Source organism: Panthera onca, chromosome C2, assembly GCF_046562875.1.
Source record: "Panthera onca isolate mPanOnc1 chromosome C2, mPanOnc1 haplotype 2, whole genome shotgun sequence".
Taxonomy (NCBI): Eukaryota; Metazoa; Chordata; class Mammalia; order Carnivora; family Felidae; genus Panthera; species Panthera onca.
Genome location: NC_138347.1, coordinates 77568890 through 77594914, shown reverse-complemented (window position 1 = coordinate 77594914; position 26025 = coordinate 77568890). Strand labels below are relative to the sequence as shown.

Sequence of the window (26025 nt, the reverse complement as noted above, 5' to 3'; positions counted from 1 at the left end):
TATAAGGTAGGCATGTTACACATGCAAAAACTGAGTCTGAGAGGGGAAGAATTTGCCCAAGGTTATATGTCAATTAAGTGGCATATGGCGATTAATCACATATGGAAAGTAATTCTACCTGAAGTCGTCCAACATTTAAATCTTTCCCTTTTTCTTTTTTATACCTGAGCTTCCTAAGTTTTTATATCTACATATCTTTCTACCCAGCACCCAGCCCAGTGCCTTGCTCCCAGCAGATTCTGAATGAATATTTAATAAATACAAATATATGAATAGCTTTTCCTGTGGGAAATATCTTGCTTTGAATGTGTGAGCACAGATTAGGGACAAGCATCCTAGATCTATGTTCAGGAAGCCTTTATTTGTGCTACCAGTCAGGCAAAAGTAAGTCAATTAATCTCTCTGTCTCCGTTTCCTGGCATGTAATGTGGGAATGGGCATGAAAGCCCAAGAGGGTGTTGTGAGATTAATTAGTTAAAATGTATACCCTGCTATATAAATGCTAATTGCTGTCAGGAGCGTGGGTTGGATTTTCCAGTGACTTGGCTTTGGGAAGCTTTGCACATTCCATTAGTCCTCTGTGCCACCCAGCCTCAGCCTTAAGAAATCCTTTGGCTGAGGGAAATGATGACTTCGTGGCTCCCCATGTCGAGGGGCCAGTTGAGAGAGGACTTCCACTGTGGAGCACACCGGGTAAGAAGGGACATTTTAAACAAAAAAGTAATTCGCTCTGCCAATAATTTGCTAAATTCCCTTTGCTGTTATTAGAGACAAATATATTTGCATAGCAGCCTTTTCCCCAGTCTTTTCTTCAGCTGGTGCCTGCAGTGAGTCATATAATTAATTTGGTATTACATGACACTCCAGCCTGTTGCCATAGATTTTATTTTTATTTGTTCATTGAATAATTTAAAAAGCTCCAACAAAATACCCTCGGGTGGCTGGCGAGGGAAACTTAAAAACTCAGAGAACAAATTTCAAATGGACAAACACCCCAAAGAAAAATCTCAATAATACCTTTTTTTTTTTTTTTTTGGCTAATGTTTAGGAATGCCGATATGTGTATTTTTCAGTCCCTATTGTAAAGGAGGCTGATTCACTTTATAGATATGTTTACTTGGCCCATGGGACAATCTGTAAGGGAGATACCTAGTAGGTATAGTGATTTATTTGCCACTTTAAGATGAATTGCATTTAAATTGATTGAAAAGATTCTAAGTCTATGGAATCGGCCAAAAATCTAAGTGATTGATCTGCATTTAAATTTTAGTATGTGAGGGACTTTAACAAAAGCTGTTTTAAAATGTGTCTGCTCTTGATGTATTAAGTTATGCGATAAAAGGAGAATCCTGCCTTTTGTTAGTTAAGGTAGAAATACTAGTTAGTGTAAGAAAGATGGAAATACTAGTTACTGTAACAATATGCCCCCACATCTCAGTGGCTGAACGCAATAGAAGCTGATTTCTTCACTCAATCACAGCCCCCTGAAAGTGAGATGGCATTTCCAAGGAGCTCTGCTCCAAACAGTGGCAGGGATCCAGGCTCCTTCCATCTTGTGATACTATGTTATTCAAAATTTTCTGGCCCTCAGGGACTCCATGTGAGGGAAGGAGAAAGCTTCGTAGGTTAAGCTGGGAGTTTCAGGTTAAAACATTTCCAGCTGCATCCATTGGCCAGAACCAAACCAAATGGCCCCAATTCAGTTGCCAAGGATATGTAGTTTCCATATGGGCCAAGGGAAACCAGGGTTCAGGAACATTAAGCCAGTCTCTGCCACATCTGCCCCAGTGGTCACCGGAGTTCCATGTCCTACTTCCTCCTCGGTTGGTCTGAGTACATGCTTGCGGTTGAGATGTCACACTCGCGGTCTGCTCATCCCCCTTTTCACAGTCTGCATTCTCCTACTTTTACAAAAGAAAAATGGACCTGTCACTTATCATCCATCTTACTATTCATCATTCCCAGGACTGTAAAGACCTCCAGGCACCAAACAAAGTGACAATTTGTAATATTGGTGTCAGGAAGTCTCCTTTAATCAAGGTGCCATTAACCCTCAGATGGGTCTCTTCTTTCTGTCTGGTTTACCAGGGTTCCTGTTATGACAGTCATGGCGTGAGAACTGCTGTCTACTGGCCCAAGTTGGGGTGATCTGAATTGAGAGTATTAGAGAGCAGAGTTGAGAGAAGGATGTTAACTTTCATTTGATAGCCTTGCCTCTACCATCATCCACATGTGGACACATAGAAAGACCTCTTGAGGGAGGTGCATATGTTTATGGAACAGCATAAAACATATTTTTATGAAATACAGAAGGCAGTGGCATCTTTTCCCTTCAGGTGACAAACAGTATGGTGACGTTCCAGATACCATCAGCTGCCTGTCATTCTCTTTTTCTTTTAAACTCTACCTTATAATTCAAAAGTGAATGACTGCCGTGCCAAAGCACACTGATAACAAATTTTGGAATTAAAAAGTGAAATCAAGACTTTTTTTTTTGTCCTAACGGAAAGTTGATATGATTAGGGTGGTGAAACACGGAGATTGGCTTTGCCAATTGTATTGCATGATAGATATGCACTCCCTTCCTTCCTACCATCTTTCCTTCCCTTTTTTCTTCTAATTATTAGGTTAATTATGTTCAGAGAAATCACGCACAGAGATTTTTTTAAGGCCAATATATTAAAAGGTTTACACCAAATAATTGTACTCTTTCTGCCTAAAGTTGCCTCACATCTGCTAGCTCTTTTCTTCAGAAGCCACCACTTCGAGGTATTTTATTGATTTCTTCTGGCATTTCCTATCTATATTTTGCTAATCAATTTGTGCCTATTGTTATTTTTCATGTAGCCAACTCTGGGCATTATTTTTTTTTTCACTTTTTTTTTTTAAACACTTATTTTTGAGACACAGAGAGAAACAGAGACAGGGGAAGGGCAGAGAGAGAGGGAGACACAGAATCCGAAACAGGCTCCAGGATCTGAGAGTCAGCACAGAGCCTGACACAGGTCTCAAACCCACAAACTGTGAGATCATGACCTTAGCCGAAGTTGGACACTTAACTGACTGAGGCACCTAAGCGCCCCTCACTTTTTAATTATAGTAAATGAGATCTGAGAGTATCTGAGAGTCAGCACAGAGCCTGACACAGGACTCAAACCCACAAACTGTGAGATCATGACCTTAGCCGAAGTCGGACGCTTAACCGACTGAGCCACCCAGGCGCCCCTCACTTTTTAATTATAGTAAATGAGATTTCTCTCTCTTAAATGGCCGTACCCTCTATTTACCCATTCTTCTCTACGTATGTGCTACAATATTTGAATCAATAATCATTTAATTAATATGCCTTCACATATTAATGAACTATGATTATGTTTACTTTCTTACTTTTGGAAGTTATTAATTGCCTTGCCTTCATATGCTCACTTTAATTTGGATCTTCTGGATAACTGTTTCATACTTTACAGTTGCCTTTCAGCATAATTTTCCACAGCGCTAATTTCATCAGGTAATTTATTAGTTACAATTATTATTATTTTTTTAATTTGAGATTTCCATCCCCTTCTACTTACCTTGGTTCATCACCAAGCCCTGCTGCATAGCTGTGTGCCTAGAATCTCCTTCATTGTTATTCTGGAGATTCCTTTCCCCTCTGTCTTGAACTGGATCCCTTCTTCCTCTATCCCATAATTTGCTTTTTTTCCCTCTCATTTTACTAACACAAATCCCTCAGAAGCCTCATGATAAAGAGCATATGGGAAGTAAAATTACTGAGTCTTGATGTGCCTGAAAATGCCACCTTCACACTTGATTGTTTCCTTGGGTTTAGTTTCAAAATTGAAAATAATTCCCCTTCACATACATTGCTTCATTATCTTCCAGTTTCCAATCTTGTTTTTGAAAGTTCCAAAGCCATCAAAGCCATTTTGATCCCTGGTCTTTTGTAAGTGACCTTTTTTTTTTTTTTTTTTTTTTTTTTGGTCTCCTTTCTTACTCTCTGGTTCTTTATAGCATCTTCTCTTTTTCCAGTTTTTTTAAAAAAAAATAGTTTTGTGGTGTAAGTCTGTTTTCATTGACTTATTTAATTGATGGTTCTCTGCTTTCTGGTTTTTTTTCCTTTGTTTTATGTCATCTACATCAAGGGACCCAAGTTAAAGGAGGCTCAATCCCTGTGCTTTTCTATTTGCCAAGGCAGACGAAAAGGGAACATGATAAAATATGTTCTAGCCCTTAAAATAATCAACACAAGTGACACTCACTACATCATATTGGCCAAATTTAGTCACATGGCCTCTCCTTCAGAGGGGTGGAAAAGTGGAGTCTTCAACCTAGAAGAGAACCCGGAAATATTGAGTGAATGGCACTGGTGATTCCTTATCTCAGGGCTGACAGTTCCTTCTGGGTCTTTTCTGAATTCGGAATTGTACATTGGTATGCTCTCCAGCCTTCCGTGCCAGTTTAGGATTTGTCTGTTTAAATGTGCTGAACTGATTACAGCTTGTCAATTTTGATGTTGTTCCTGTCTTTTTTCCTATTCTTGCTATTACTTGGGGTTATGTCTTGAAACATTATTTTAGTTTCAGTGAAGTTTCAGAAAGGAGTGAAATTGGTTGCATGTATTCAATCTGACATATGTATCTGAAAAACTACAGTTGTAATTTCCTATAAACTGAATGAGCTGATTCTGCAACTTTTTAACTTTAATGAAAATGTATTTCAAGAATCTGGTAAGATAAATGTTTTATTTTTAAAAATTACTGTCATATTTGGATTGGTGTGGACAACATTTTGATCTTTCCCATTCTTTCTTTGTATATTGGATTTTAAAAGGTATTTCTAAATAAAAGCATAGTGATTATAAATAATAGTAATTTGTTGAGTCTTGGAAAAGCCAGTTTGTTAAATTTCTCAGAGATCTATTACTTAAGGGTTTACTGCTTACAAATTCTTCTGCATGTCACATGGCTTCCAATTTTTGCTTTTATCAAAATTAAAGTAGCCACAAATTTAGTTGTTCTCTTGGTTATCTGCTGCCACAAAAATGTTGCCTTGACAAACAACCACAAACTTTAGTGGTGAACTTCATTTTATTTATTACACATGTGGTTTGCTTGTGAGTCTGTTACGTAGATACCTTTGCCTGGGCAGATCTAGGCACTAAATCAGGAGACCTGGGAAGAACCGAGAGTCTTGAGGGTTGTCTTTTCAGTTACAGTTTTCCCCGTAGAACCTCCTCTGTCCCCACAGGGGTGAAAGAGCACATGATTTCTTTTTCAGGTGAGATTCTCCATCATACCTTATAGGGTACAATAGGATCAAGTTATAAGATCAAATCATTATCCAAGAGGTAATCAAAAGATGATAAAGGAAGATAGAGAAATAATTTCTTCATACCACGGGTTTCTATTACATGCAATTATTATTATTATTATTATTATTATTATTATTAAAGTTTGCTTATTTATTTTGAGAGAGAGAGAGAGAGAGAGAGAATGCAAGTGGGGGAGGGGCAGAGAGGGAGAGAGAGAGAGAGAATCCCAAGTAGGCTGTGCACTGTCAGTGCATGGTCCGACGTGGGGCTCGAACTCACCAATTGGGAGATCATGACCAGAGCTGAAGTTAGATGCTTAACTGACTGAGCCACCCAGGCTCCCCATAGGACATGCAATTATTACAGAAGGGTTACTAAACCTGAGCAGAGAAGGGGGTTCCTGGAATTGATTGGGTGTCCTAAGGGGAAGGTATGTTCTCTGCAGCCCTTTAAGATGAAATGACTCACCAGCCTTTCCTTTCTTTTCTGATCGTTCCAGAGCGCTGTGATGACTGGGGACTAGATACCATGAGGCAGATCCAAGTGTTTGAAGATGAGCCAGCTCGCATCAAATGCCCGCTCTTTGAACATTTCTTGAAATACAACTACAGCACAGCCCATTCAGCTGGCCTTACTCTGATCTGGTATTGGACTAGGCAGGACCGGGACCTGGAGGAGCCAATTAACTTCCGCCTCCCTGACAACCGCATCAGTAAGGAGAAAGATGTGCTCTGGTTCCGACCCACCCTCCTCAATGACACGGGCAACTATACCTGCATGTTAAGGTAGCCTGATTCTTGGTGGTGACTTTCTCTTTTCCCTTTAGTTCTTGGGCTTTTTTCCAGATGATGCATCTGCTATGAAGCTGGGGAGGGGAAGAAAGCATCTAGAAAGAGTTAGTTACACCTCACCTCAGTGGCTTAGCAGAGGTTGTCTGAAAGAGTTGTGCAGAGAAAATGGCTGTACTCCTGAGAATTTTCTTTATAATTGGTTCCTTTTCAAACCCTGGCATATATCAGGATTATCTAATGCTGGAATCTTGTTTATTTGTTCCTTTTCCCTGATATTAGAGCCTGCCTTCATTTCTGCCCTACCTGGAGGCATTCATTTCCCTAGACAATAAGGAGGGCGGGGACTAGAACCCATATATATCTGTTATTCTTGGCATCTTTCAAAATTCCAGGCACAGAATAAAGCCTTGGGATGCCTTATGGAAGAAAGAGTATTTGGGAACCATCAAATATATTTAGAGCAATGCCTTTCAAATTTTTTCACCAAAATCCCCTAGGAAGCAAATAAACACCATATCATTGGGAATCGAAGAATGTAACCCAAAGCACCCTACCAACACTGCAAAATTTCTTTCAAATCAATTTTTTTTAATTTTGAAAGTTCATGTAGATTTTGCATTTTACTACATAATATACCCATTCTATTATTATTTTAATTAATATTAATTAATAGTTTTTTGCTCTGAAAAAAAATCTTTAAAAAACTGAGCTCCCTCTGAAGAATAATAATTTATTTTTATTTATTTATTTATTTATGTATTTATGTATTTATTTATTTATTTATTTTTAAGTTTTTTAATGTTTATTTATCTTTGAGAGGGAGAGACAGACAGAGAGCAAGTGCGGGAGGGGAAGAGAGAGGGAGACACAGAATCCAAAGAAGGCTCCAGGCTCCCAGCTGTCAGCACAGAGCCCAACGCAGGGCTTGAATTCATGAACCTCGAGATCATAACCTGAGCCGAAGTCAGACACTTAACTGCCTGAACCACCCAGGCGCCCCGAGAATAATCATTTTTTAAATGTTTATTTATTTATTTTGGGAGAGAGAGAGAGTGTGCAAACATGGTAGGAGCAGGGAGAGGGAGGGAGGCAGAGTGAGAACCCCAAGCAGGCTCCATGCTCAGTGCATAGGTGGATACAGGGCTCCATCCCATGACCCTGAGATCATGACCTGAGCCAAAGTCAAGAGTCAGACATTTAACCAAATGAGCCACCCAGGCAACCCTAGAGAATAATTATTTTAAGGCTTAGTTCTCTGGCTACTTTTTCCCCAAGATCCCCTTTTAGCATCCAGGCTTTACTTTGTTGTTTAAATTTCCATCTGGCTTATGGCTTATAACTATTTTGTTGTTTTGGGTTTTTTTTGTGTGTGTGTGTGTGTTTGTTTTGTTTTTACATAGTTTCCTGCTGTTTAATAGGTGCATTGGTTTGCTATGGCTACCAAAACAAAATACCGCAGACTGGTAACTAAATACTAGAAATGTGTGTTCTCACTGTTTGGGAGGTTAGAATTCCAAGATCAATGTGTCATCAGGGTTGATTTCATTTATCTCTTCTTCGTTCATACATGTCCATCTTCTTCCCATGTCTTCATAAGGTCTTCCCTATGTGTCATCTCTGTCCTATTCTCTTCTTCTAAGCACATCAATCATATTGGATTTGGGCCCACCATACTCATTTTACCTTAATTACCTCTTTAAAGGCTTGTCTCCAAATATGGTCACATTCTGAGGTATTGGAGGTTAGGAATTCAACATAGGGATTTGGGGGACACAGTTCGGCCCATAACAATAGGGCTGAATGACATACCAGTACAACAAAGAATAACATAATGATAGATAATTCCACATCTTCTTCTGAGTGCCCCTTGTCTCTCATGGATATTAACTATTCTCTAATGGAGAAATATGACTATGTTTTCATATACTTAAGCTGTGTTGTGATGAAGTGAAAAAGGACCTTTTCTCTGTCACAGAGCATTTTCATCACTGTGGCCTTGGGAGTCCCTTGTAACTTCTGAAGGCCTATTTGAGATTTTCACCTGACTCTTTAGTTTTATTGGAGTGGACTCTAGACTAGCATGTGGGCTTCCAAGGAGCCTGTGTCCACTGTTCATGTCCCAAGACAGCATTGTAGGAGAGTTTAAGACAGATTATAGTGGAAGGAGCACTGGATGAAAAGACACAGAAACTAGGCCATCTGCCCAGCCCTGACCCTACTTAGCTGGTGACCTCATGCAAGTCAGTATCTGATAACTTTGGTATCTGTATCCACCCAATGAGAAAATTAGCCTAAACTCCTTGACCTCCTTTTCATCTTTGACCGTTGTTAATCCATTAACATTCCACATGTAGTGGATATCAGGAAATACTTGGGAAGGGGTCATCAGTAGCTTTCTGGATGACCTTGTTGTCTACTCTGCATTTTAGTGTTTCATTATCTCATTTCTGTTTCCTAATTATCTAGAGCCCTTCCTCAAACTTTTCTAATCTTCTTTTACATTACAGGAGCAGTATGGCTGTTTAGGCCTGAGTATTCCTTAAATGTTACTTAGCAGTTTCCATACTTATCAGATGGCCATATATTCAGTTTATCTGTCTGCCAATATTCTGTGTCCCCAAAGAAAATCTAGAAGTGAACCTGTCTGGTGGGGACACCAGAAGCTTCCCACTGTCCTGAGGTGATTCCTAAATGAAAAATGACCTTAAACTGAACCATGTAAAATCAAAGGCCTTATGTATTTAAGGCCATAAATTAAGATTCATCCTTTAAGACTGAACCAATTGTATTCTTGCTTCAATGTCCCTCTTAAGATAACATCCATATTTTACTTTTGGAGCTGGAAAAGTCAGTCCCACCACTGTTCATCATTTTTTTTTAAATCAGAGAATATATCTTACAAAGCTGAAAATTACCCTCTGTATAATTTCCAACTGTAGAATATTTCTTCCAGGGCTGCCTGGGTGGCTCAGTCGGTTAAGTGTCCAACTCTGGGTTTTGGCTGAGGTCGTGATCTCATGGTTCTTTGAGTTCAAGCCTTGCATCAGGCTCTGCACTGTCAGTACTTTGGGATTATCTCTCTCTCTCTCTCTCTCTCTCTCTCTCTCTCTCTCTCTCTCTCTCTCCCCCACTCCACTGCTCGTACTCTCTCTCTCTCTCTTTCTTTCTCAAAGTAAATAAACTAAGAAAAAAAAGAATATTTCTTTCACATGATAGACCTTTTGCTTTTTGTAGGTAGAAATCAAAGCTGCCACTCTCTCTTCTCACCTTATTACCATTGTCATAAGTCATCTTTAAACACCCCTCTTCTCATCTTGGAAAGGGGGGAATTGCATCTCCCTATTTCATTGTATTTAGTCTCAATTAATCAGTTAATGAATATCTAATATGTGTTTGTCACCTTACACAGAAATCACAAAACAAGGTTGAACAGTGAATAACCCATTTACCCATCACCCTAAGAAATCAGTTACTTTCATTATCTGTGTTCCCTTTATTGTTTTCCCATATGTAGATGCATGTATTACATTCATTCCATTTGTTTAAGAAACATTTATTCAGGGGCGCCTGGGTGGCTCAGTTGGTTAAGCGTCCCACTTTGGCTCAGGTCATGATCTTGCAGTTCATGAGTTTGAGCCCTGCGTCAGGCTCAGAGACTGGAACCTACTTCAGATTCTGTGTCTCCTTCTCTCTCTCTGCCCCTCTGCTGCTCATGCTCTGTCTCTCTCTGTCTCTCAAAAATAAATAAATATTAAAAATAATATATTTATTCAGTGCCTTCTGAAAGTTTAGACACTGTATTACATGCAAGGAACAAAAGAAAATACACATGATTGTGCCCTTGTTTGAACTATGATAAATTCAGTCAAGGGAATGTCTAAGGTGCAGGGTGATGGGAGGAGAACAGCCCTGTCCAGGCGGGTGAAATGACATGTGCAGACATTCAAACACAAGTGCAATTCCCCAGTCACCCTAAAAGGTAAATATTTCAGTATACCAATAGTAGTTAATGGTGTCTGTTTTTATTTTGTGATGTCAAATTGGTACAGGAAATACCTCCATAATACATTTAATTCTTACATGAACTTACGGATAAATGAAATCTCCATATGTAGCATTATTTCCTTTAGCTCATTTCAATGGGATTGCTGCGTTAAATCAAATGAAAATGAGATTGCCCATTTACTGTGTATTTCTCTTTTCAGGAACACCACGTATTGCAGCAAAGTTGCATTTCCTCTTGAAGTGGTTCAGAAAGATAGCTGCTTCAATTCCTCCATGAAACTCCCAGTACATAGACTATATATAGAATATGGTGTTCAGAAGATCACTTGTCCAAATGTAGATGGATTTTTTCCTTCCAGTGTCAAACCAACCATCACTTGGTATATGGTAAGCAAGCTCAAGAGCATTTTGCCCTCTCTAAAATGCCAATAACTGTTGAGTTAATGTAGAGAATGCCATTTTGCTCATCAGATTTCTTATTCTTCCTTAATAACTTTATACAAATCTTTTATCACTTCCTCAGTTTGTGCCATTTTAAAGAAAGTGGTAGAGAATGCTTTGTCTCCATTCACCATCTCCCAAATTATATTCAGTGGATAACTAGAATTACTATATTTCTATTAATTTCGTATGAAATACCATTGGAGAAATGCCACACGCTTCTGCTGGCTGCTGAATGAGGCCAGCAGCTGCCCGTTCTTCTGGTGTATTTCAACACCTTGATTAATCAACACTGTATTTTATTATTACTTGTGTATGTGTTTATGTTTGCCCTCATTTGTGGACACAATCCTTCTGTGGTCTTTTGCACATCTAAGAGACTTGGAAATTGTTTAATCAAAAATGAAAGTGTTGGAGGTGGCCCCTGGGGTAGTGGCATTGTTGTTTAATGTCTTCAAATATCCACAGAAGCCAAAGCTAAACCCTCCTGGACCACATTTACATGTGTTTGTAAAACATGTGTCTACTTATGGGAAAACCACACACAGAATCAGTGTCTAGGGAAGAGGGCAGATGGAAGTAATGTGGTACCTGGCAGACTTGACAATAGGGAACCCCCCAAAAGCCAGTGGTACTCACTGGAAAGTAAGGTGGGCCAATTTGAGAATAGCAGCTGAAATTAGGAAGAGTTATGCTCTCAAATAGAAGGTGAATCCAAGAGGCCCATATCAAGAAGTTTTGAAGGGACTGAAATAGTCCAAGTGCCTTGTAACTCTGAATAAAATGCCACCTCCACTGAAGACAAGCTGCTGGGAGTGTGATCAAAAGTAAACAGGATCACTGGGGCACCTGGGTGGCTCAGTCAGTTAAGTGTCTCACTCTTGATTTCAGCTCAGGTCATGATCTCATGGTTCATGAGATCGAGCCCCACATGGGGCTCTGCACTGACAGCTTGGGATTCTGTCTCTCCATTTCTCTCTGCCCCTCTCACACGTGCATGAGCTCTCAATAAATAAATAAATAAATAAATAAATAAATAATAAACTTGAAGACAAATAAACAGGATCAGGACAATACAGAGGAAGAAAAGAGAAGGACCAGCTAAAAATGGAAGAGCAGAAGAGGCTCAGGAAATCTCAAGATCCTAGTTTGTAAGAGAGATCTCTGTGAAGTTAGAAAATCTGCCAACCTAAAAGCTCAGGGAAAACAAAACAAAACAAACAAACAAACAAACAACCCCTAACTTTACATAAAAATAAACAACAAAAAAACCAAGGGAAAAATCCCATTCAAAGTTATAAGAAAAAGGAGAATAAGAAGCAGAATAACATTTCTATCAAAAAAGAAAATGCATGCCAGAAGGACATAATATGACTTACTGTTTCAAAAATGAGCCACAGGACATTAAGAAATGATATAAGATGAGAAAGAATAACATAGATAAATAAGAATTAGAAAAGTCCAGAAGTTATATAATTCAGTAAAAATTTAGAAAGAAGAAAATAAGTCATTTCATAAATGAAGCCTGAAACTAAGAGGAACATAATTGTAAATGAATGTGATAGATAATGCCTTAATATGTACAGAAAGTAGAGTGGAGAAAATAACTTTAAATGGAAAATAAATGGTGAATAAAAATAAGGAAGCTAGAATGGATATGCCAGTAACACATAAAGTAGACTTTGTCGGAGATAAAGAGGACTTTTCAAAATAATAAAAGGGTCAGTTCATCAGGAAGCCATAAAAATAGTACGTGTGCTTCACAGCAGCGTGTCCAAATGCATGAAGCAGAAGTTGACAGATTTAAAGGAAGAAATAGGCAATTCATAATCATAGTTTAAAATGTTATCGGGGCACCTGGGTGGCTCAGTTGGTTAAGCATCCAGCTTCACTCAGCTCAGGTCATGATCTCACAGCTGGTGACTTCAAGCCCTGCATCGGGCTTTGTGCTGACAGCTCAGAGCCTGGAGCTTGCTTCGGATTCTGTGTGTGTCTCTCTCTCTGCCCCTAACCCACTAGCATTCTGTCTATGTCTCTCTCAAAAATAAATAAACATTAAAAAAAATTTTTTAAGAAATCAAAATAAATAAAAAATAAAAATAAATAAAATGTTAACATCTAACAGTTTAAGTCATTAATGAAATGACCTAGGAGCTAACTTTAAGAGTTTTCCATTGGTTGAAAATGGAAGAATTTGAATTTCAGGAGGGATATTAGTCACAATGGGTTAAATCTTAAGAATTAAATTTAAATCTGTAAGTTCATACTATTTCAAAATAATCGGTCACATTTGGTGGATGATAGAAATCAGTTTGTTATCTTGAAAACTGATAAAGGGAAAATATCAAGTATTTTTTCTGCCTTTTCTATAAGAAATGTGCACTGAGTAATGAAATAGTACAGAGAAGTGTGTTTTTATATAATCATTTTGCAACCCCGAAAGAATTAATAAATCTAAACATTAAGAATCAGTGATTGGTACCATCATAAGAAATCAAACAGCTGGGCATATTCATTCTTATGAAGGAATAAAATATCACTTATAATTGTTCCAAATGGATTAAACCTGAGTCTGATTTGCATCCTGCTGCCATTTTGCAGGATATATAGAGAAGAGGGAAATGTATTGATCTACACAATGAGTTTGCAGTCAGCAAAATCCATACTGGAGAATTTTTTTTTTCATGAAATTTATTGTCAAATTGGTTTCCATACAACACCCAGTGCTCATCCCAAAAGGTGCCCTCCTCAATTCTATAGGCCTTGAGTTATTCAACAGATAAATGGCAAGAAAAAAGAAAGGCAGGATGTGAAAATGTGTAGATTCAAAGAAACATATAAGACACATTTAAAAATGGTTGAGACTATAGTGTCTGTGGAGGTGATGAAATTATAAATGAAAACAAGAAAACAATTCTGTGAAAGTATAGATAATGGCCTCTTTGGGGGATAGTAAAAGATCTGTGATTGACATGGGGCATGCAGAAACTTTTCAGGGGTGAGGAGTACTGTTCTATTCCTGGACCTCAGTGGTGGTTTGAAGGTATTTGCTTTACAATAATACATTAACTCATATATACATTGAAGTATTTTTCTATATCTATTTTATGTTATACTGAGAGGATTAAGAGAAAGGGAGGGAAAGAGGGAAGAAAGAGAATGAGAGAGAGAGAGAAAAAGACTGATTTCAGATATATAAAAAACAATTGCAGTATATGGACCTTCATTAAATCGTGTTTTATTCAAACAAACTCTAAAACAACCTAGGAGAAAATTGGGGAACTCTGAACACAGAATATTGATAATACAATGCGTTATTATTACTTTTTAAATTGTGATAATGTTACTACAGTTATGCTTGCAGAAGGGGTCTTGTCACTTGGAGATACACACAGATATATTTACAAGTGAAATTATAGAATGTCTGTCATTTGCTTCACAATAGTCTTGGGGTGCAGTGAGTAGGTGTAAATGAAGTAAGACATAGCCCGAATTGATACATTTGAGGCTAGGTACAGGTACAGGGTATCATTGTGTATTCTATGATTGTAATGTTCTGTAGTAAAAAACCCAAAAAATGATTAAAAGAATCATGAACAATTTTATATCAATAAGTGTAAAGTATTTTCCAGTTTTTTAAAAATGTATTCTTCTATTTACCTGCAAATGAGTTCTCTCATCTCTAACCCTGTTCACTTTTTCTGTACTTTGAATACTCAATAGTCTGAAAAACTTAATTTTATTTCCTTATATATTCTATAATTTTCCTTCTTTTTTCTTGATACATTCCTGATGCCTGGCATGTCCCCTATTCTTTCATTAGAACATATCAAATTCTACTGTCTTCATATCAATGTTTGTTCCCTGTTCTCTCCAGCTATAGATAATTTTTCCCTGATATAATCCCACAGCTACTTATTTATGCCTGTCTCCATCTCACTTTTCACTTCCTTTATTGTTTTACAGTCATTTATATATACTTTCAACAGCTGTTGAAGATCAATCGTATTCAATGAAATATGTCAGGGGGTTATAATCAATGAGATATATGTCCTGCCCTACATAGTTTCAAAAAGAGACCACAGTTTAATTCAGACAAGTTTATAAATAAGAATTCTTGGGGTCCATGGGCGACCCCAAGCATCTGACTCTTGATATCAGCTCAGGTCATGATCTGATGGTTTATGCAATCAAGCCCTGTGCCAGGCTCTGCACTGAGAGTACAGAGCCTGCTTGGTATTCTTTCTGTTCCTCCGTCTCTGGCCCTCCCCTGCTCACATGCTCTCTTTCTCTCTCTCTCTCTCTCTCTCTCTCTCTTTTTCTCTCAAAATAAAAATAAAAATAAAAGAATTCTTACTCTTATCAAAAAGTAGAATTCTAACTTCCACAAGAGTGACAAAGATCATTAATGTTGGTTTTAAGAAGAGGGAGAAATTTACATGCCTGTGCCCTGTGAGACTATTTCTTGAGAGTAAAGTTATAGCACACCCATCTCTGTATTCTTAATGATTTCCAGATTTTTTGGTTTTCCTGGTTGGATGAATGTTGGTGCTATTAACCAAGGTATGAAAGAGCAGGGAAGAAGCAGGTTTGGGGGGCAAGTAATGTATTTAGATAATGTCAGATGGAGTTAGAAGTGTTTGTGAGATACCTATGTGGCAGTGACCTGTAGGCAGTGGCTACGTGTGTATGGGTCTAGAGCTTAGAAGAAAAAGTCAAAGCTAGAGACAGAGAATCTAATTAGATAATTAGATAGAATTATCTATATGATAGTTGAATCCCTTAAGAAAACAAAATAAAATGACAAGAGAAAAGGGCTAATGTGAAAATCTGGAGAGAATATTCATGGGTGAATAAAAGCAGGAAGCCTGGAAAGAAGATCAAGAAAAAAGTCATAGCAGTGAAACCATTGCCATAGCAGACACCCAACAATGTGCAGGTGACTAAAAAGGACAATCAGTAACCAGACATCCTTTCTATTCTATGATTATGAAAAGGTTGCTACTGATGTGTGCTATACTGCTTTTTATTTCTCCATCTTGGAGTAATTGACACCTTTAATCCTAAGAGTTCTGCAATCTTGGGAGCAAAATCAGTTTTCTTAGAAGGGGCATTCTCCTATGCTGACATTGCTTTTCATTTTCTACCATCTACAGTCACTCCCTGCATCCATCTGGGTTTCTTGGCCCTCCTACAGTAACTCTCTCTCAGTTGTTATCAGCTGAGTTCCCTACCCTGACGTTGGAGAAATGGTCTCTTTTAGTAATAACTGTGAGAGTTAAAAGACACATTTATCAGTTCCAGCAAATTTGTTTTCCTGTTGGCAGAAAGGTGAAAAGGAATGAATTGAAAGGAGGAAAAGGAGACTAACATTTCTTGCATTTTAGCGGTAAAATACATTGTACTGGGTACTTTATATGTTATATGTAACACTTACCACAATCCTTCAGGGTAGATATCATTAGGAACAAGAAGCTCAGAAAGGTAAACAAGAATAGCTGACATTTACCAAGCACAGGAATTTTTCCAAATGTTTTAATTATTTTCATTCTCTCAACATGAAGTAAGCTCTACTGTTCGCTCCATTATATCGTTATGAAAACCCCCAAGTATATAGTGGTTGAGAGATTTTTCCAAGGTCCCAGAGCTATGAGCTAAGATTCAACCCTATACAATCTATGTCAGGAGCCCATAGTTTCACACTATTTTATATAATTTACTCGAAACAATCCAGCCAATATTGGGAGAATCTGGAATTTCAAGCCACTTCTGTTGGGTTCCAAAGATTATACTCTTCAGAAATGACACAGAGAGAGCACTCCAGTCTTTATTTCTGGAGCGTAAAGGATTTTGAAGGGCAGAGCAGGCTTTGCACATGGATTAGGTTAAGGGAGTCTGTGGGCCATAAGGAAACCTGTGGAAATAGGGCCTCGGGGAAGTGAGAGGGGGCTCAGAAACCTGGGATTAGTGGGACCAGAAGATCCAAAGTTTCTCTTTCAGAATTGCAGGGGACATGGGGCAGGCTTGACTTTTTCTTCTCTGCGTGTCTTCTCTCCTCCTGTCTTTCTGCATGGCAGGGTTTTCTTCAGTCTGGGCCCAGAATTCATAGGTCTCTAATTCAACAACCCTGTGAGTTAAACTGATGTTTAGTAAATGTTTGTTGAACAAGCCAGGTTTTGTTACTAGCCTGGAAAGCAAACCATGGCTTGGAAGTGATTTACTGAATTTCAAATAGCCAGCTTATAAAAGAACTTCTGGAACAAAACATGTGTATAAATTGGAGGCTGCCTGTTTGTTCTCATAGGGACTTCCAAATACATAGGAATAAAGACACAGGTAAGTGTGATCCTGTTGTTGTTGTTACTATTATTATTTATTCGGAGACCTAAGCTTTAAAATATGGCGAGCCATCCTAACTTTTATACTACTGGATCATTCCTCGTTCTCATCGGTATAACTGGGCATGTGAACATTTTTTGCCAGAGACACTTGTAGAAACCAAGGCAAATTTTCCCTTCTTACTGAGGATCAGAGGAACCACTTTAGTAGGTGTTTTGGATATTACATTTATGGCAGCTGCTGAAATGTTCTCAAGTGCTATTTAGCAGAATAGATATCATTCCGGATATCACTTTGCAAATAGCTGGTTTTCCTTGTACTCAGTGTGATCATTAAAATTGGGATATTACCTCCACCTCTAATTTTCAGTGTGAGATTAATCAGAATTGGCCATATATTGTTTATAAATCTCTTGGAAAATTGAAAAACTTTTGCCTCTTTTGACAAAATGCCATCAGGAAAGCACATTTCTGAAAGCGTGCCAGGCTTGGCCTTCTTGTTGGCACGGCACGTATTGTTAAGTTAGTCCAAGGACTATGTAATAGACTTTATTTTAAGGTGCTTGTTTCAATTTGATCTGACATCTTAGTTTGGTTCGTTCTTTATCTCTTTCCTTTCTTTATGGTCCCTATATAATGATTTTTAACCTTTGGTATAAAGGAAGTGTGTATCATATTTTCTTTCCAAGCAATACACATTTAATTCTATATATGCCTATATATATACACAGCATTTTACACATAGTTTGAGGGCTTCTGGGGAGTTAAGTTACATCCTTTAAACTTAAACCCAGTTCAAATATCTGTGAAGCCCTGAAGCTGACTTTAGCTGAATGAATCACCCACTCTGTATTTTGACAGCACTTAAATTATACCTCACCTTTGTTACTGTAATGACTGCACTTTTCTCTCCTGTCCTGGGTAGTGACCTCTTTCTTTCTATCCCTTGAATCACAAGCACACAGCACAAAACAGAACCTCTGTACTCTGTATTTAGGAATTGATTAAATACCTGAATGAATTAGACTGGACTGGAAAATCCCATGGGAATAAGGGCCATTTCTGTTTTTACCATCTACTGTGTGTGTGCCCATCTCCTAACATAGTACCTGTCACGTGGGAAGGGTTTTATAAATATCTGTTGCATAAACAATGGATGACATAGTTCTGTTCCCTGGAAGTGACTCCAGTGTAGAACTCTTATAAAATTTTGTGAACAAGTATGATGCATTTCAGACCAACTTAATCCTGGATGCAAAAATGTCAGTAGATATTCCTAACCCATTATTTCTGTTAAACTCTTTGTATCCTCGCTTCAGTTTCCCCATCTGTCCTACAGCTCACCCATCCCATGTCTCATATTTCTTGTATTCATCTTCTTGTTCTCATTTGCATACCGCTTGAACTTGAGGCTCCACATCTTGAGCTTGCTTCTCTCATTCATATTTTTGACCACACAACACAAATGTATTGTGTAAATGTATTGCACGTTTCCCGTGTGCCAAGCATTGGGCAAGTTGCTGCCCATGTGGATACAGTACTCATCTACCCCCTCTACCTGCCCCTAAGAGTACCTCTTGTAGAGGAAGAAATACACATGAAAAGAGATCACTACAATAACGTTGGTGAAGGACTCACACAGAAGGCAAAATGCTGTAAGAGCGGAGGGGGTTCGTTCACACTTTTCCTTGTCCCTGGAGTGGCATCTCCCACGTCTCCCCTCCTCCTACAGAGGTGGTAATATTCTACTTAACCATTTAAGAAGCCAGTCCACATTTTCCTTCTCCATGAAGTTTTTCTAAATGTTTTCTGTTTAATCTTCCCCCCCCACTCCCCTACCCCAATATGCTTTCCACAGTATTTGTTGCGATTCTCCATTAGACTGCGTACCTAGAGGTTAGGAACTGTATCTTCACCATTCTTGTGCTCTCATACAGTTCTTTAAAAGTTGTAGGTTGGTTAAATGTACATATTTGTCCCCTTTTACTCACAACATCCCCTAACTCACACCCCACACTTCAGCACATGATTTATTTCCTCTCGAAGATCTCAGAGTCATTTCTTGTGTTGTTCTTTACCTATACATTGTGGTAGGTTGTCATGGCCACCACTATGTGTTGGAAAAGAATTTCTCCTGTCCAACTTCTCTTTTTTTAATTCAAAATGAGGAACTGACTGGTCAACTAAGTGGATGACTTGTTTTCTAGTCAGGTAAGTGTTTGCTTCACAGTGGAAATCAATTTACCGTTAACTGTTTATTGTATTTGGAAACATTTTTTCCCCCTTTGGACACCTTTAGATTCTTGTTCAAATCTTTTTTTTTTTTTTCCTGGATTCCAAATAAATGATTTTGAAATATGTAGGATTTATTTTTAGGAATAGTTTATTAGGTTTGAAAGTATCCTATGTGGATCAGGTGCATGTACCAAAGGGTCCAGAGATGCAATTGCATATAGGAAATAGAGTTCATCACACACTACAGGCTAAAGTTAATGGTTATTTATAGTTAAACAATGCCTCACAGGTCCCCCTACCATGCACATGCACATTTAGAATGTAAAATGTTTCTTTCATTTCCTTTGTTAACATGCTATAGGTCTTATAACTTAAAAATGGCTTTTTATTTCTTTTGGTTAAATCTAGCTAATTTAAAATATTTGAATGGTAAGCCTTTTCTGAATAGTAGATTAGACCCCAAACTTTCCCATTGATTTTTATGGAATATTCCTTAATTCAAAATGCTTTCCTAGACAAAGAAGCTCTAAGAAAAACCTGTCCCTGGTCGACATTTTTATCCTTTACGGAAAGAAGGGAAGAACTCACAAGAAAGCATACTTCGACCATTGACACACAGGCCCATTGAATACCTTTAAGTGTATCCATCCCAAATTTCAAGTTCATGTTCATGGGTTTGAATAAGAAGAAGAAAAAGAGAGAGCTAGCAAGAGATCAACATATACCTGTTTTGTGCCATTTTCCTTGCTATATAGATGTGTATGATTCTATTTCTCTGTTCATGATGAGTCCGTAAGAGCTGATCCTTTGTTTTATTCAATGTCGTATTCTCAGAACCTCACACAGTGGCTGGTATGTGGTTTATGATTAATGCTCAAGGGTGAATGAATTAATGAGTGAATGAATGAAAAGACTTTGAGCCAGAAGTGTTTCTTCATATTTTTAGTACATACTATGAATCCTAAAACAATGTGTTTTTGAATAGTTTTTACATAAATGATACTTAGCCAGTCAAAAAAGAAAGGTTTCTTTTAGTACATTCTTAAGAAGTACTATTGACCAGTTCAGTACTAGTTGTCAACTTCCTTTTTTAAAATTGTTTTTAATGTTTATTTAGTTTTTGAGAGAGAGAAAGAGAGAGAGGGAGAACTTGAGTAGGGAAGGGGTAGAGACAGAAGGAGACATGGAATCTGAATCAGGCTTCAGGCTCTGAGCTGTCAGCACAGAGCCTGACACAGGGCCCGAACTCATGAATCATGAGATCATGACCTCATGAAGTCAGAAGCTTAACCCACGGAGCCACCCAGGTGCCCCATAGTTGTTCAACTTCTTATCCTGAACAGTGTAATTGTACAGTTTCTCACTATCTATGGGAATCAACCTTACTGAAATGATAGAGCCATGGCATGCTATTAACACTGGGACTGGCCCAGGTGCAGCATATGTGCATAACCAGGGTAGGGAGACAGGGTCAGTTGGGGTTCAAAGAAAAGGCCTCAAAGCAGGTGGATCTAGATTTAAATTTTAGCTCTGACACTACCTAGCTCTGTGGCATTGGCAATCACTTAACCTTTCTAGGCCTTTCTTTATATCCTCATCTAGAAAATGGGCATAAGAACATTCCAAACTTGCTAAGTTTGGAATAAGGATTAAGTGAGATAACAGAGTGCATGTCACTACATGTGTCAATATAATTTTTCCAGCCTCAACTAACTCCCAAGGAGAGGTGTTCATTCTTAGTTAAGAAGCTAGTCAAAAACCTTTGTTCTTATATCTGAAAAACTGAGTTTTGGCTTTGCTGTGTATTATCTGGAATACCTCCTTATCTGTCTCATTTTTTTTCCACCTGTAAAACTAGAGCATATTTAGTGTGATCTGTCTACTTCATGTGGATTTAAGAACAGCTAACCTAACAAATGAGAGAAGAAAATAGCTTTGAGCTGTTTAAATGAAAGGTGCCACAAAAATCAAATAGAATTCTATAGAGAGTCTAAACTCAATTTAAACCAAATCTGACATAAATTCATTATAAGAGTACAGGTCTCTGTGGCCTTATTCTTTGTGATAACCTAAGAACATTGAAATATTTTGCTGATGTGACAAGTGTCTAGAAACACTGTTTATCAAAACAAGATAAATTGCATTCAGAAAATAAGCGTATAACAGCTTCCTCTTGATGATCATTTCCATGAATCAAAAGTTTAGTGATATTCTTAAAAGACATAGTTCCTGTGACAAAGAATTGCAAAATATGCCATTTAGTGTAACTATCATATTTCAAAACACATGCTCCAGGAATTGACGTAAGAAAACCGTAAAGTTTCAAGAATCAAAGTTAAATATGTGAATATAGTAAATCTAAGCTATAAGCCAATAATAGCTTCCCAGAATTTTCAAGAGCTAAAAAACCTTAGGTATAACCCAGTCCATTTTGTTACAGATTATTGATTTTTTTATTTTTTCATTTTATTTTTAAAAAATCAAATATAAATTTTATTTTTGCATAAAAGTTAATTTGAATAAGCTGCGTGGTTTTTTGTTTTTTGTTTTTTGTTTTTTGTTTTTTTGGTTTATGTGAACAGCTGAAAATGTGTATGGTACACTCAATTTTTTTAAATATGAAATTTATTGACAAATTGGTTTCCATACAACACCCAGTGCTCATTCCAACAGGTACCCTCCTCAATACCCATCACCTACCCTCCTCTACCTCCCACCCCCCCATCAACCCTCAGATTGTTCTCCATTTTCAAGAGTCTCTTATGGTTTGGCTCCCTCCCTCACTAACTTCTTTTTTTTTTTTTTTCCTTTCCCCTCCCCCATGGTCTTCTGTTAAGTTTCTCAGGATCCACATAAGACTGAAAACATATGGTATCTGTCTCTCTCTGTATGACTTATTTCACTTAGCATAACACTCTCCAGTTCCATCCACGTTGCTACAAAAGGCCATATTTCATTCTTTCTCATTGCCACGTAGTATTCCATTGTATATATAAACCACAATTTCTTTATCCATTCATCAGTTGATGGATATTTAGGCTCTTTCCATAATTTGGCTATTGTTGAAAGTGCTGCTTTTTTTTTTTTTTTAAAGAAAACAAAGTTTTTCTAAAAGTAACTGTTCAACACATAATTTTGTCACAGATGCTGTATTTTTTCTTTAGTTTTTTTTAATGTTTACTTTTGAGAGAGAGAGAGACAGAGAGAGACAGAGACACAGAATCCCAAGCAGGCTCCAGGGTCTGAGCTGTCAGGACAAAGGCTGATGTGGGGCTCAAACTCATGAGCCATGAGATCATGACCTGAGCTGAAGTCCAACGCTTAACCGACTGAGCCACCCAGGCACTGCTATATTTTTTTATTAATAAAATAAAATAAAATAAAATAAAATAAAATAAAATAAAATAAAATAATGTAAGCCAATTAGTGGGAATCAGAGAGCCAAAACAGGAGTCCAGTTATGTTTCATGAGCTATTACACTCTCAAAATTTTAAAAATCAACAGAAGTATATGAAAATATAAGTTAGAATAGAAACAAACTTCACTCTTGGTCAGACTCATAAAATATCTTTTAGTTTTAGATTCTGAAGTCTGTAATATTGGATTGTAAAATAAATAAGGAAAACACAAAAAGGTTTGGAAGCAACTGATAAAGTGATTCAACAGGGTGATCAAGAATGCCAAAACCTCAGGGTCGCCTGGGTGGCTCAGTTGGTTAAGCATCTGACGCTTGATTTCCGTTCAGGTCAATATCTCACCATCATCGGATCGAGCCCCACATCAGGCTCTTCTCTGAGCATGGAGTCTGCTTGGGATTCTCTCTCCTTCTCACTCTCTCTCTTTCAAAAATAAATACTAAAAAAAAAAAGGAAAAGACTGCCAGAACCAGACACCTAAACTAAGCCTGAATTAGCAGAGTGGCTGGACTCCCAAATTAATATAATCAGTGAATAAATGGAGATAGGAAAACTAAGTGTTTCTTAAATGGCAGCAGATGCATTTTCTTAAGTTGCCCTAGTTGTTTTCACAACATTAACCTTATTTAACTACTAATGTGGGATTTCCAAAATTCAAATACTGGATCCTGAGACAGGAAGCCCATGCTTTTGAATTCATATCTCAGTTTAGAATTCCTATTTTCATTTTGCATAAAATATAATGAAACATCACATTCATTCTTTACAGAAATATCATTAAGTACTGGACCAAAATAGTTTGTAAAAGGTGCAGCCATGATAGATATTTGTATGTTCCGTGTAAAATTAGATGTGTGTATATATATGTGCATTTGTATATTTTCCATGTATGTATCTCAACACTGAATGTCTTGTTTTCCTTCTTCTAGGGCTGCCATAAAATACAGAACTTTAATAATGTAGTACCTGAAGGCATGAGCTTGAGCTTTCTCATAGCCTTGGTTTCAAACAATGGAGATTACACATGCGTTGTTACATATCCAGAAAACGGGCGTACCTTCCATCTCACTAGGACTCTGACTGTGAAGGTGGTAGGTAAGCATGGTTTTGTACTAAGTGCACACAGCAAAATGCAGTAATTTTGTTTTGGCTCTTGATAGTTTATTACAAACAGGTATGTAAATTCTATGGGAAAAGAGGTTGATCTTTTTTGTTCACTGTGCTGGAGCCACAACACATTCCACATTCAGAGTAGGCACTCAATACCTATCAGTGTACCGCATGAATCATTGGTCTATATGAATGAATGAGGAGTGGAAACAGTGCCGGGTGAATCTGTGTTCAACTTGTACCCTTGCCATTTATTAGCAAAATGCCTTTGCTCAGGGTCTCAGTCTCCTTGTCTGTCCTCTGGGACTAAGAGAACCTCACATTCAGTATAGTTGGGAATATCAGAAATAATATATATATTATGTTAATCCAGTTCCAGGCAAAGAGTGGAAACTCAATGAATAGTAGTTAATATTATTGTCAAAAAAGTGTTGTATTTGAATTAAATGAGCTCTGTCTTTCTATGTACTGGAACTGTTGTAGATGGAGCTGCTTGCTGGCAGGGTTCAACCATTGCTTTGCCACGAGAGAATAGATGGTGGGAAATGAGGAAAGTGGAAAGGACAATATCCAGGCCATAGTCAAAAGACTGTCAAATCCAGAAATCAAGAGGACCAGTGTCAGGATAGGTGGCAATTAGGGGAGAGCCCTGAATACCCTGTGCCCATGGTATTCAAAATCAGAGCATATCAGAGTGAAAACGTTTCACACCCCATCTTTTCATAGATGTCATTGAGACACAACAACACAAAGTAACCTGTTTTGGGGGCTCCTGGGTTAAGTGTCCTACTCTTGTTGTCCACTCAGGTCATGATCTCAAGGTGGTGAGATGAGCACTGTGTTGGGCTCCATGCTGACCACTGAGCATGGAGCCTGGTTAGGATTCTCTCTCACCTTCTCTCTCTCTGCCCCTCCCCCACTCCCTTCCCCCCTCCCCCCTCAAAATAAATAAATAAAAATTAAAAACAAACAAAAAAACCAAAGTAAACTGTTTAGAGATGCTCTGTTAGTGGAAGAAGTGATTCCAAATCCCAGGTTTCTTATTCTTGGTTCAGGGCCTTCTCTACTAGTTTGACATAATTTGGGCATAATTTTTAAGGGCTTTAACATAATAGTACAAATAAAATTCAAACTGAAAAATTTTGTAATCACCTCTCCTCTTCCTCTTCCTACTTTTGGAATAATGCTGAGCTGGGAACTAATTCAGAAGAAAAATCAGACTAAATTTTTAACGTAACATGAATGGGGATACCAGGTGGCTTAGGTCATGATCTCACTGTTTGTGAGTTCAAACCCCATACTGCACTGACAGTGTGGGGCCTGCTTGGGATTCTCTCTCTCCTTCTCTTTCCACCCATCCTGTGCTCGCACTCTCTCATTCTCTCTCAAAATAAGTAAATAAACATTAAAAAAAAAAAAGAGCTTAATGTGAATGGCCTTAAAAAGCCAAATGAATAATCTAACCTTAAATTCATCTTGGAAATTATTTCTGATATATATTCTTAAATTCAGGATTAGGAAAGTTGAGAATAGGCATGCCTGGTCACCTTTATAAATACAGAAGTTGACAGATGCTGATGTGAGGTGTGGTTCTTATCTAACCTTCAAGCAAAATACAAGTTTGTTTTTTAAAGCTGTGAAGTATTGAGTACTTATTATATACCAATAGGATGCTTTAATATGCATTACTTAATTTAATATGCATGATTTAATTTAATTCTTATAATGAACCTGTGCAGTGAGTTTAATTATCCTCCTTTTAGAGGTGAGGAAAATTAGCTTTTGAAAGATTAAGTAACAACCCAGAGTCATATGGTTAGTACATGACCAACTAAGGATAAGAACCCTGGTTGTTAAATCTTTGAAGTCTTTACTCTTAAACACAACACTGTAAAACCCCGTGGGGGTATTTTTCTTTCAATTTAGAAATATAGAATGTTATAAAGAGCAGCAATCCTAGGAATTAACAGACATCAGACATCAGGTAGACTTGTGTGCTGGCTTCATAAATGTGATTTTGAATTTTCCATTTACATATTTGTTTACTTAATATTTACTTATTTAGCCAAGTCCCATACTAGACACTCAAGCATGTTCTGGAGAAATATGTAGAAAAGAAACAATTGAGTAAGACATGAAAGCAATTTATCTTATACTATTAGAAGTATATTTCATGTAAGCTTTGGAAAGCAAAAATACTGGTTAAATCTTCTGTCCTGAAACATGGAAGCTACTTAGTATTTTATGTACGTCTCTTTGTTTGTTTTAAATGAATGAAGTGTTGTAATTTACTGTATATTGAGCTATTGGCCCTGTCAAGAAGAATTGCCAAACAATGCCAGGAAGTTGGACAAAAGTTTACAAAAGAGCAAATCTT

At 37.7% G+C, this 26025-nt stretch overlaps 1 protein-coding gene across 2 annotated transcripts in view; it reads left to right on the top strand.

Moving 5' to 3' along the window:
- Nucleotides 1-26025, top strand: part of IL1RAP (interleukin 1 receptor accessory protein) — a 132395-nt gene that overhangs the window by 79085 nt on the left and 27285 nt on the right. For both annotated transcript variants that reach the window (XM_060639529.3, XM_060639530.3), the window contains exons 3-5: nucleotides 5811-6096; nucleotides 10308-10494; nucleotides 23468-23633. In XM_060639529.3, coding sequence (XP_060495512.1) covers nucleotides 5811-6096; nucleotides 10308-10494; nucleotides 23468-23633 — 639 coding nt within the window. The remainder of the gene's footprint in view (nucleotides 1-5810; nucleotides 6097-10307; nucleotides 10495-23467; nucleotides 23634-26025) is intronic.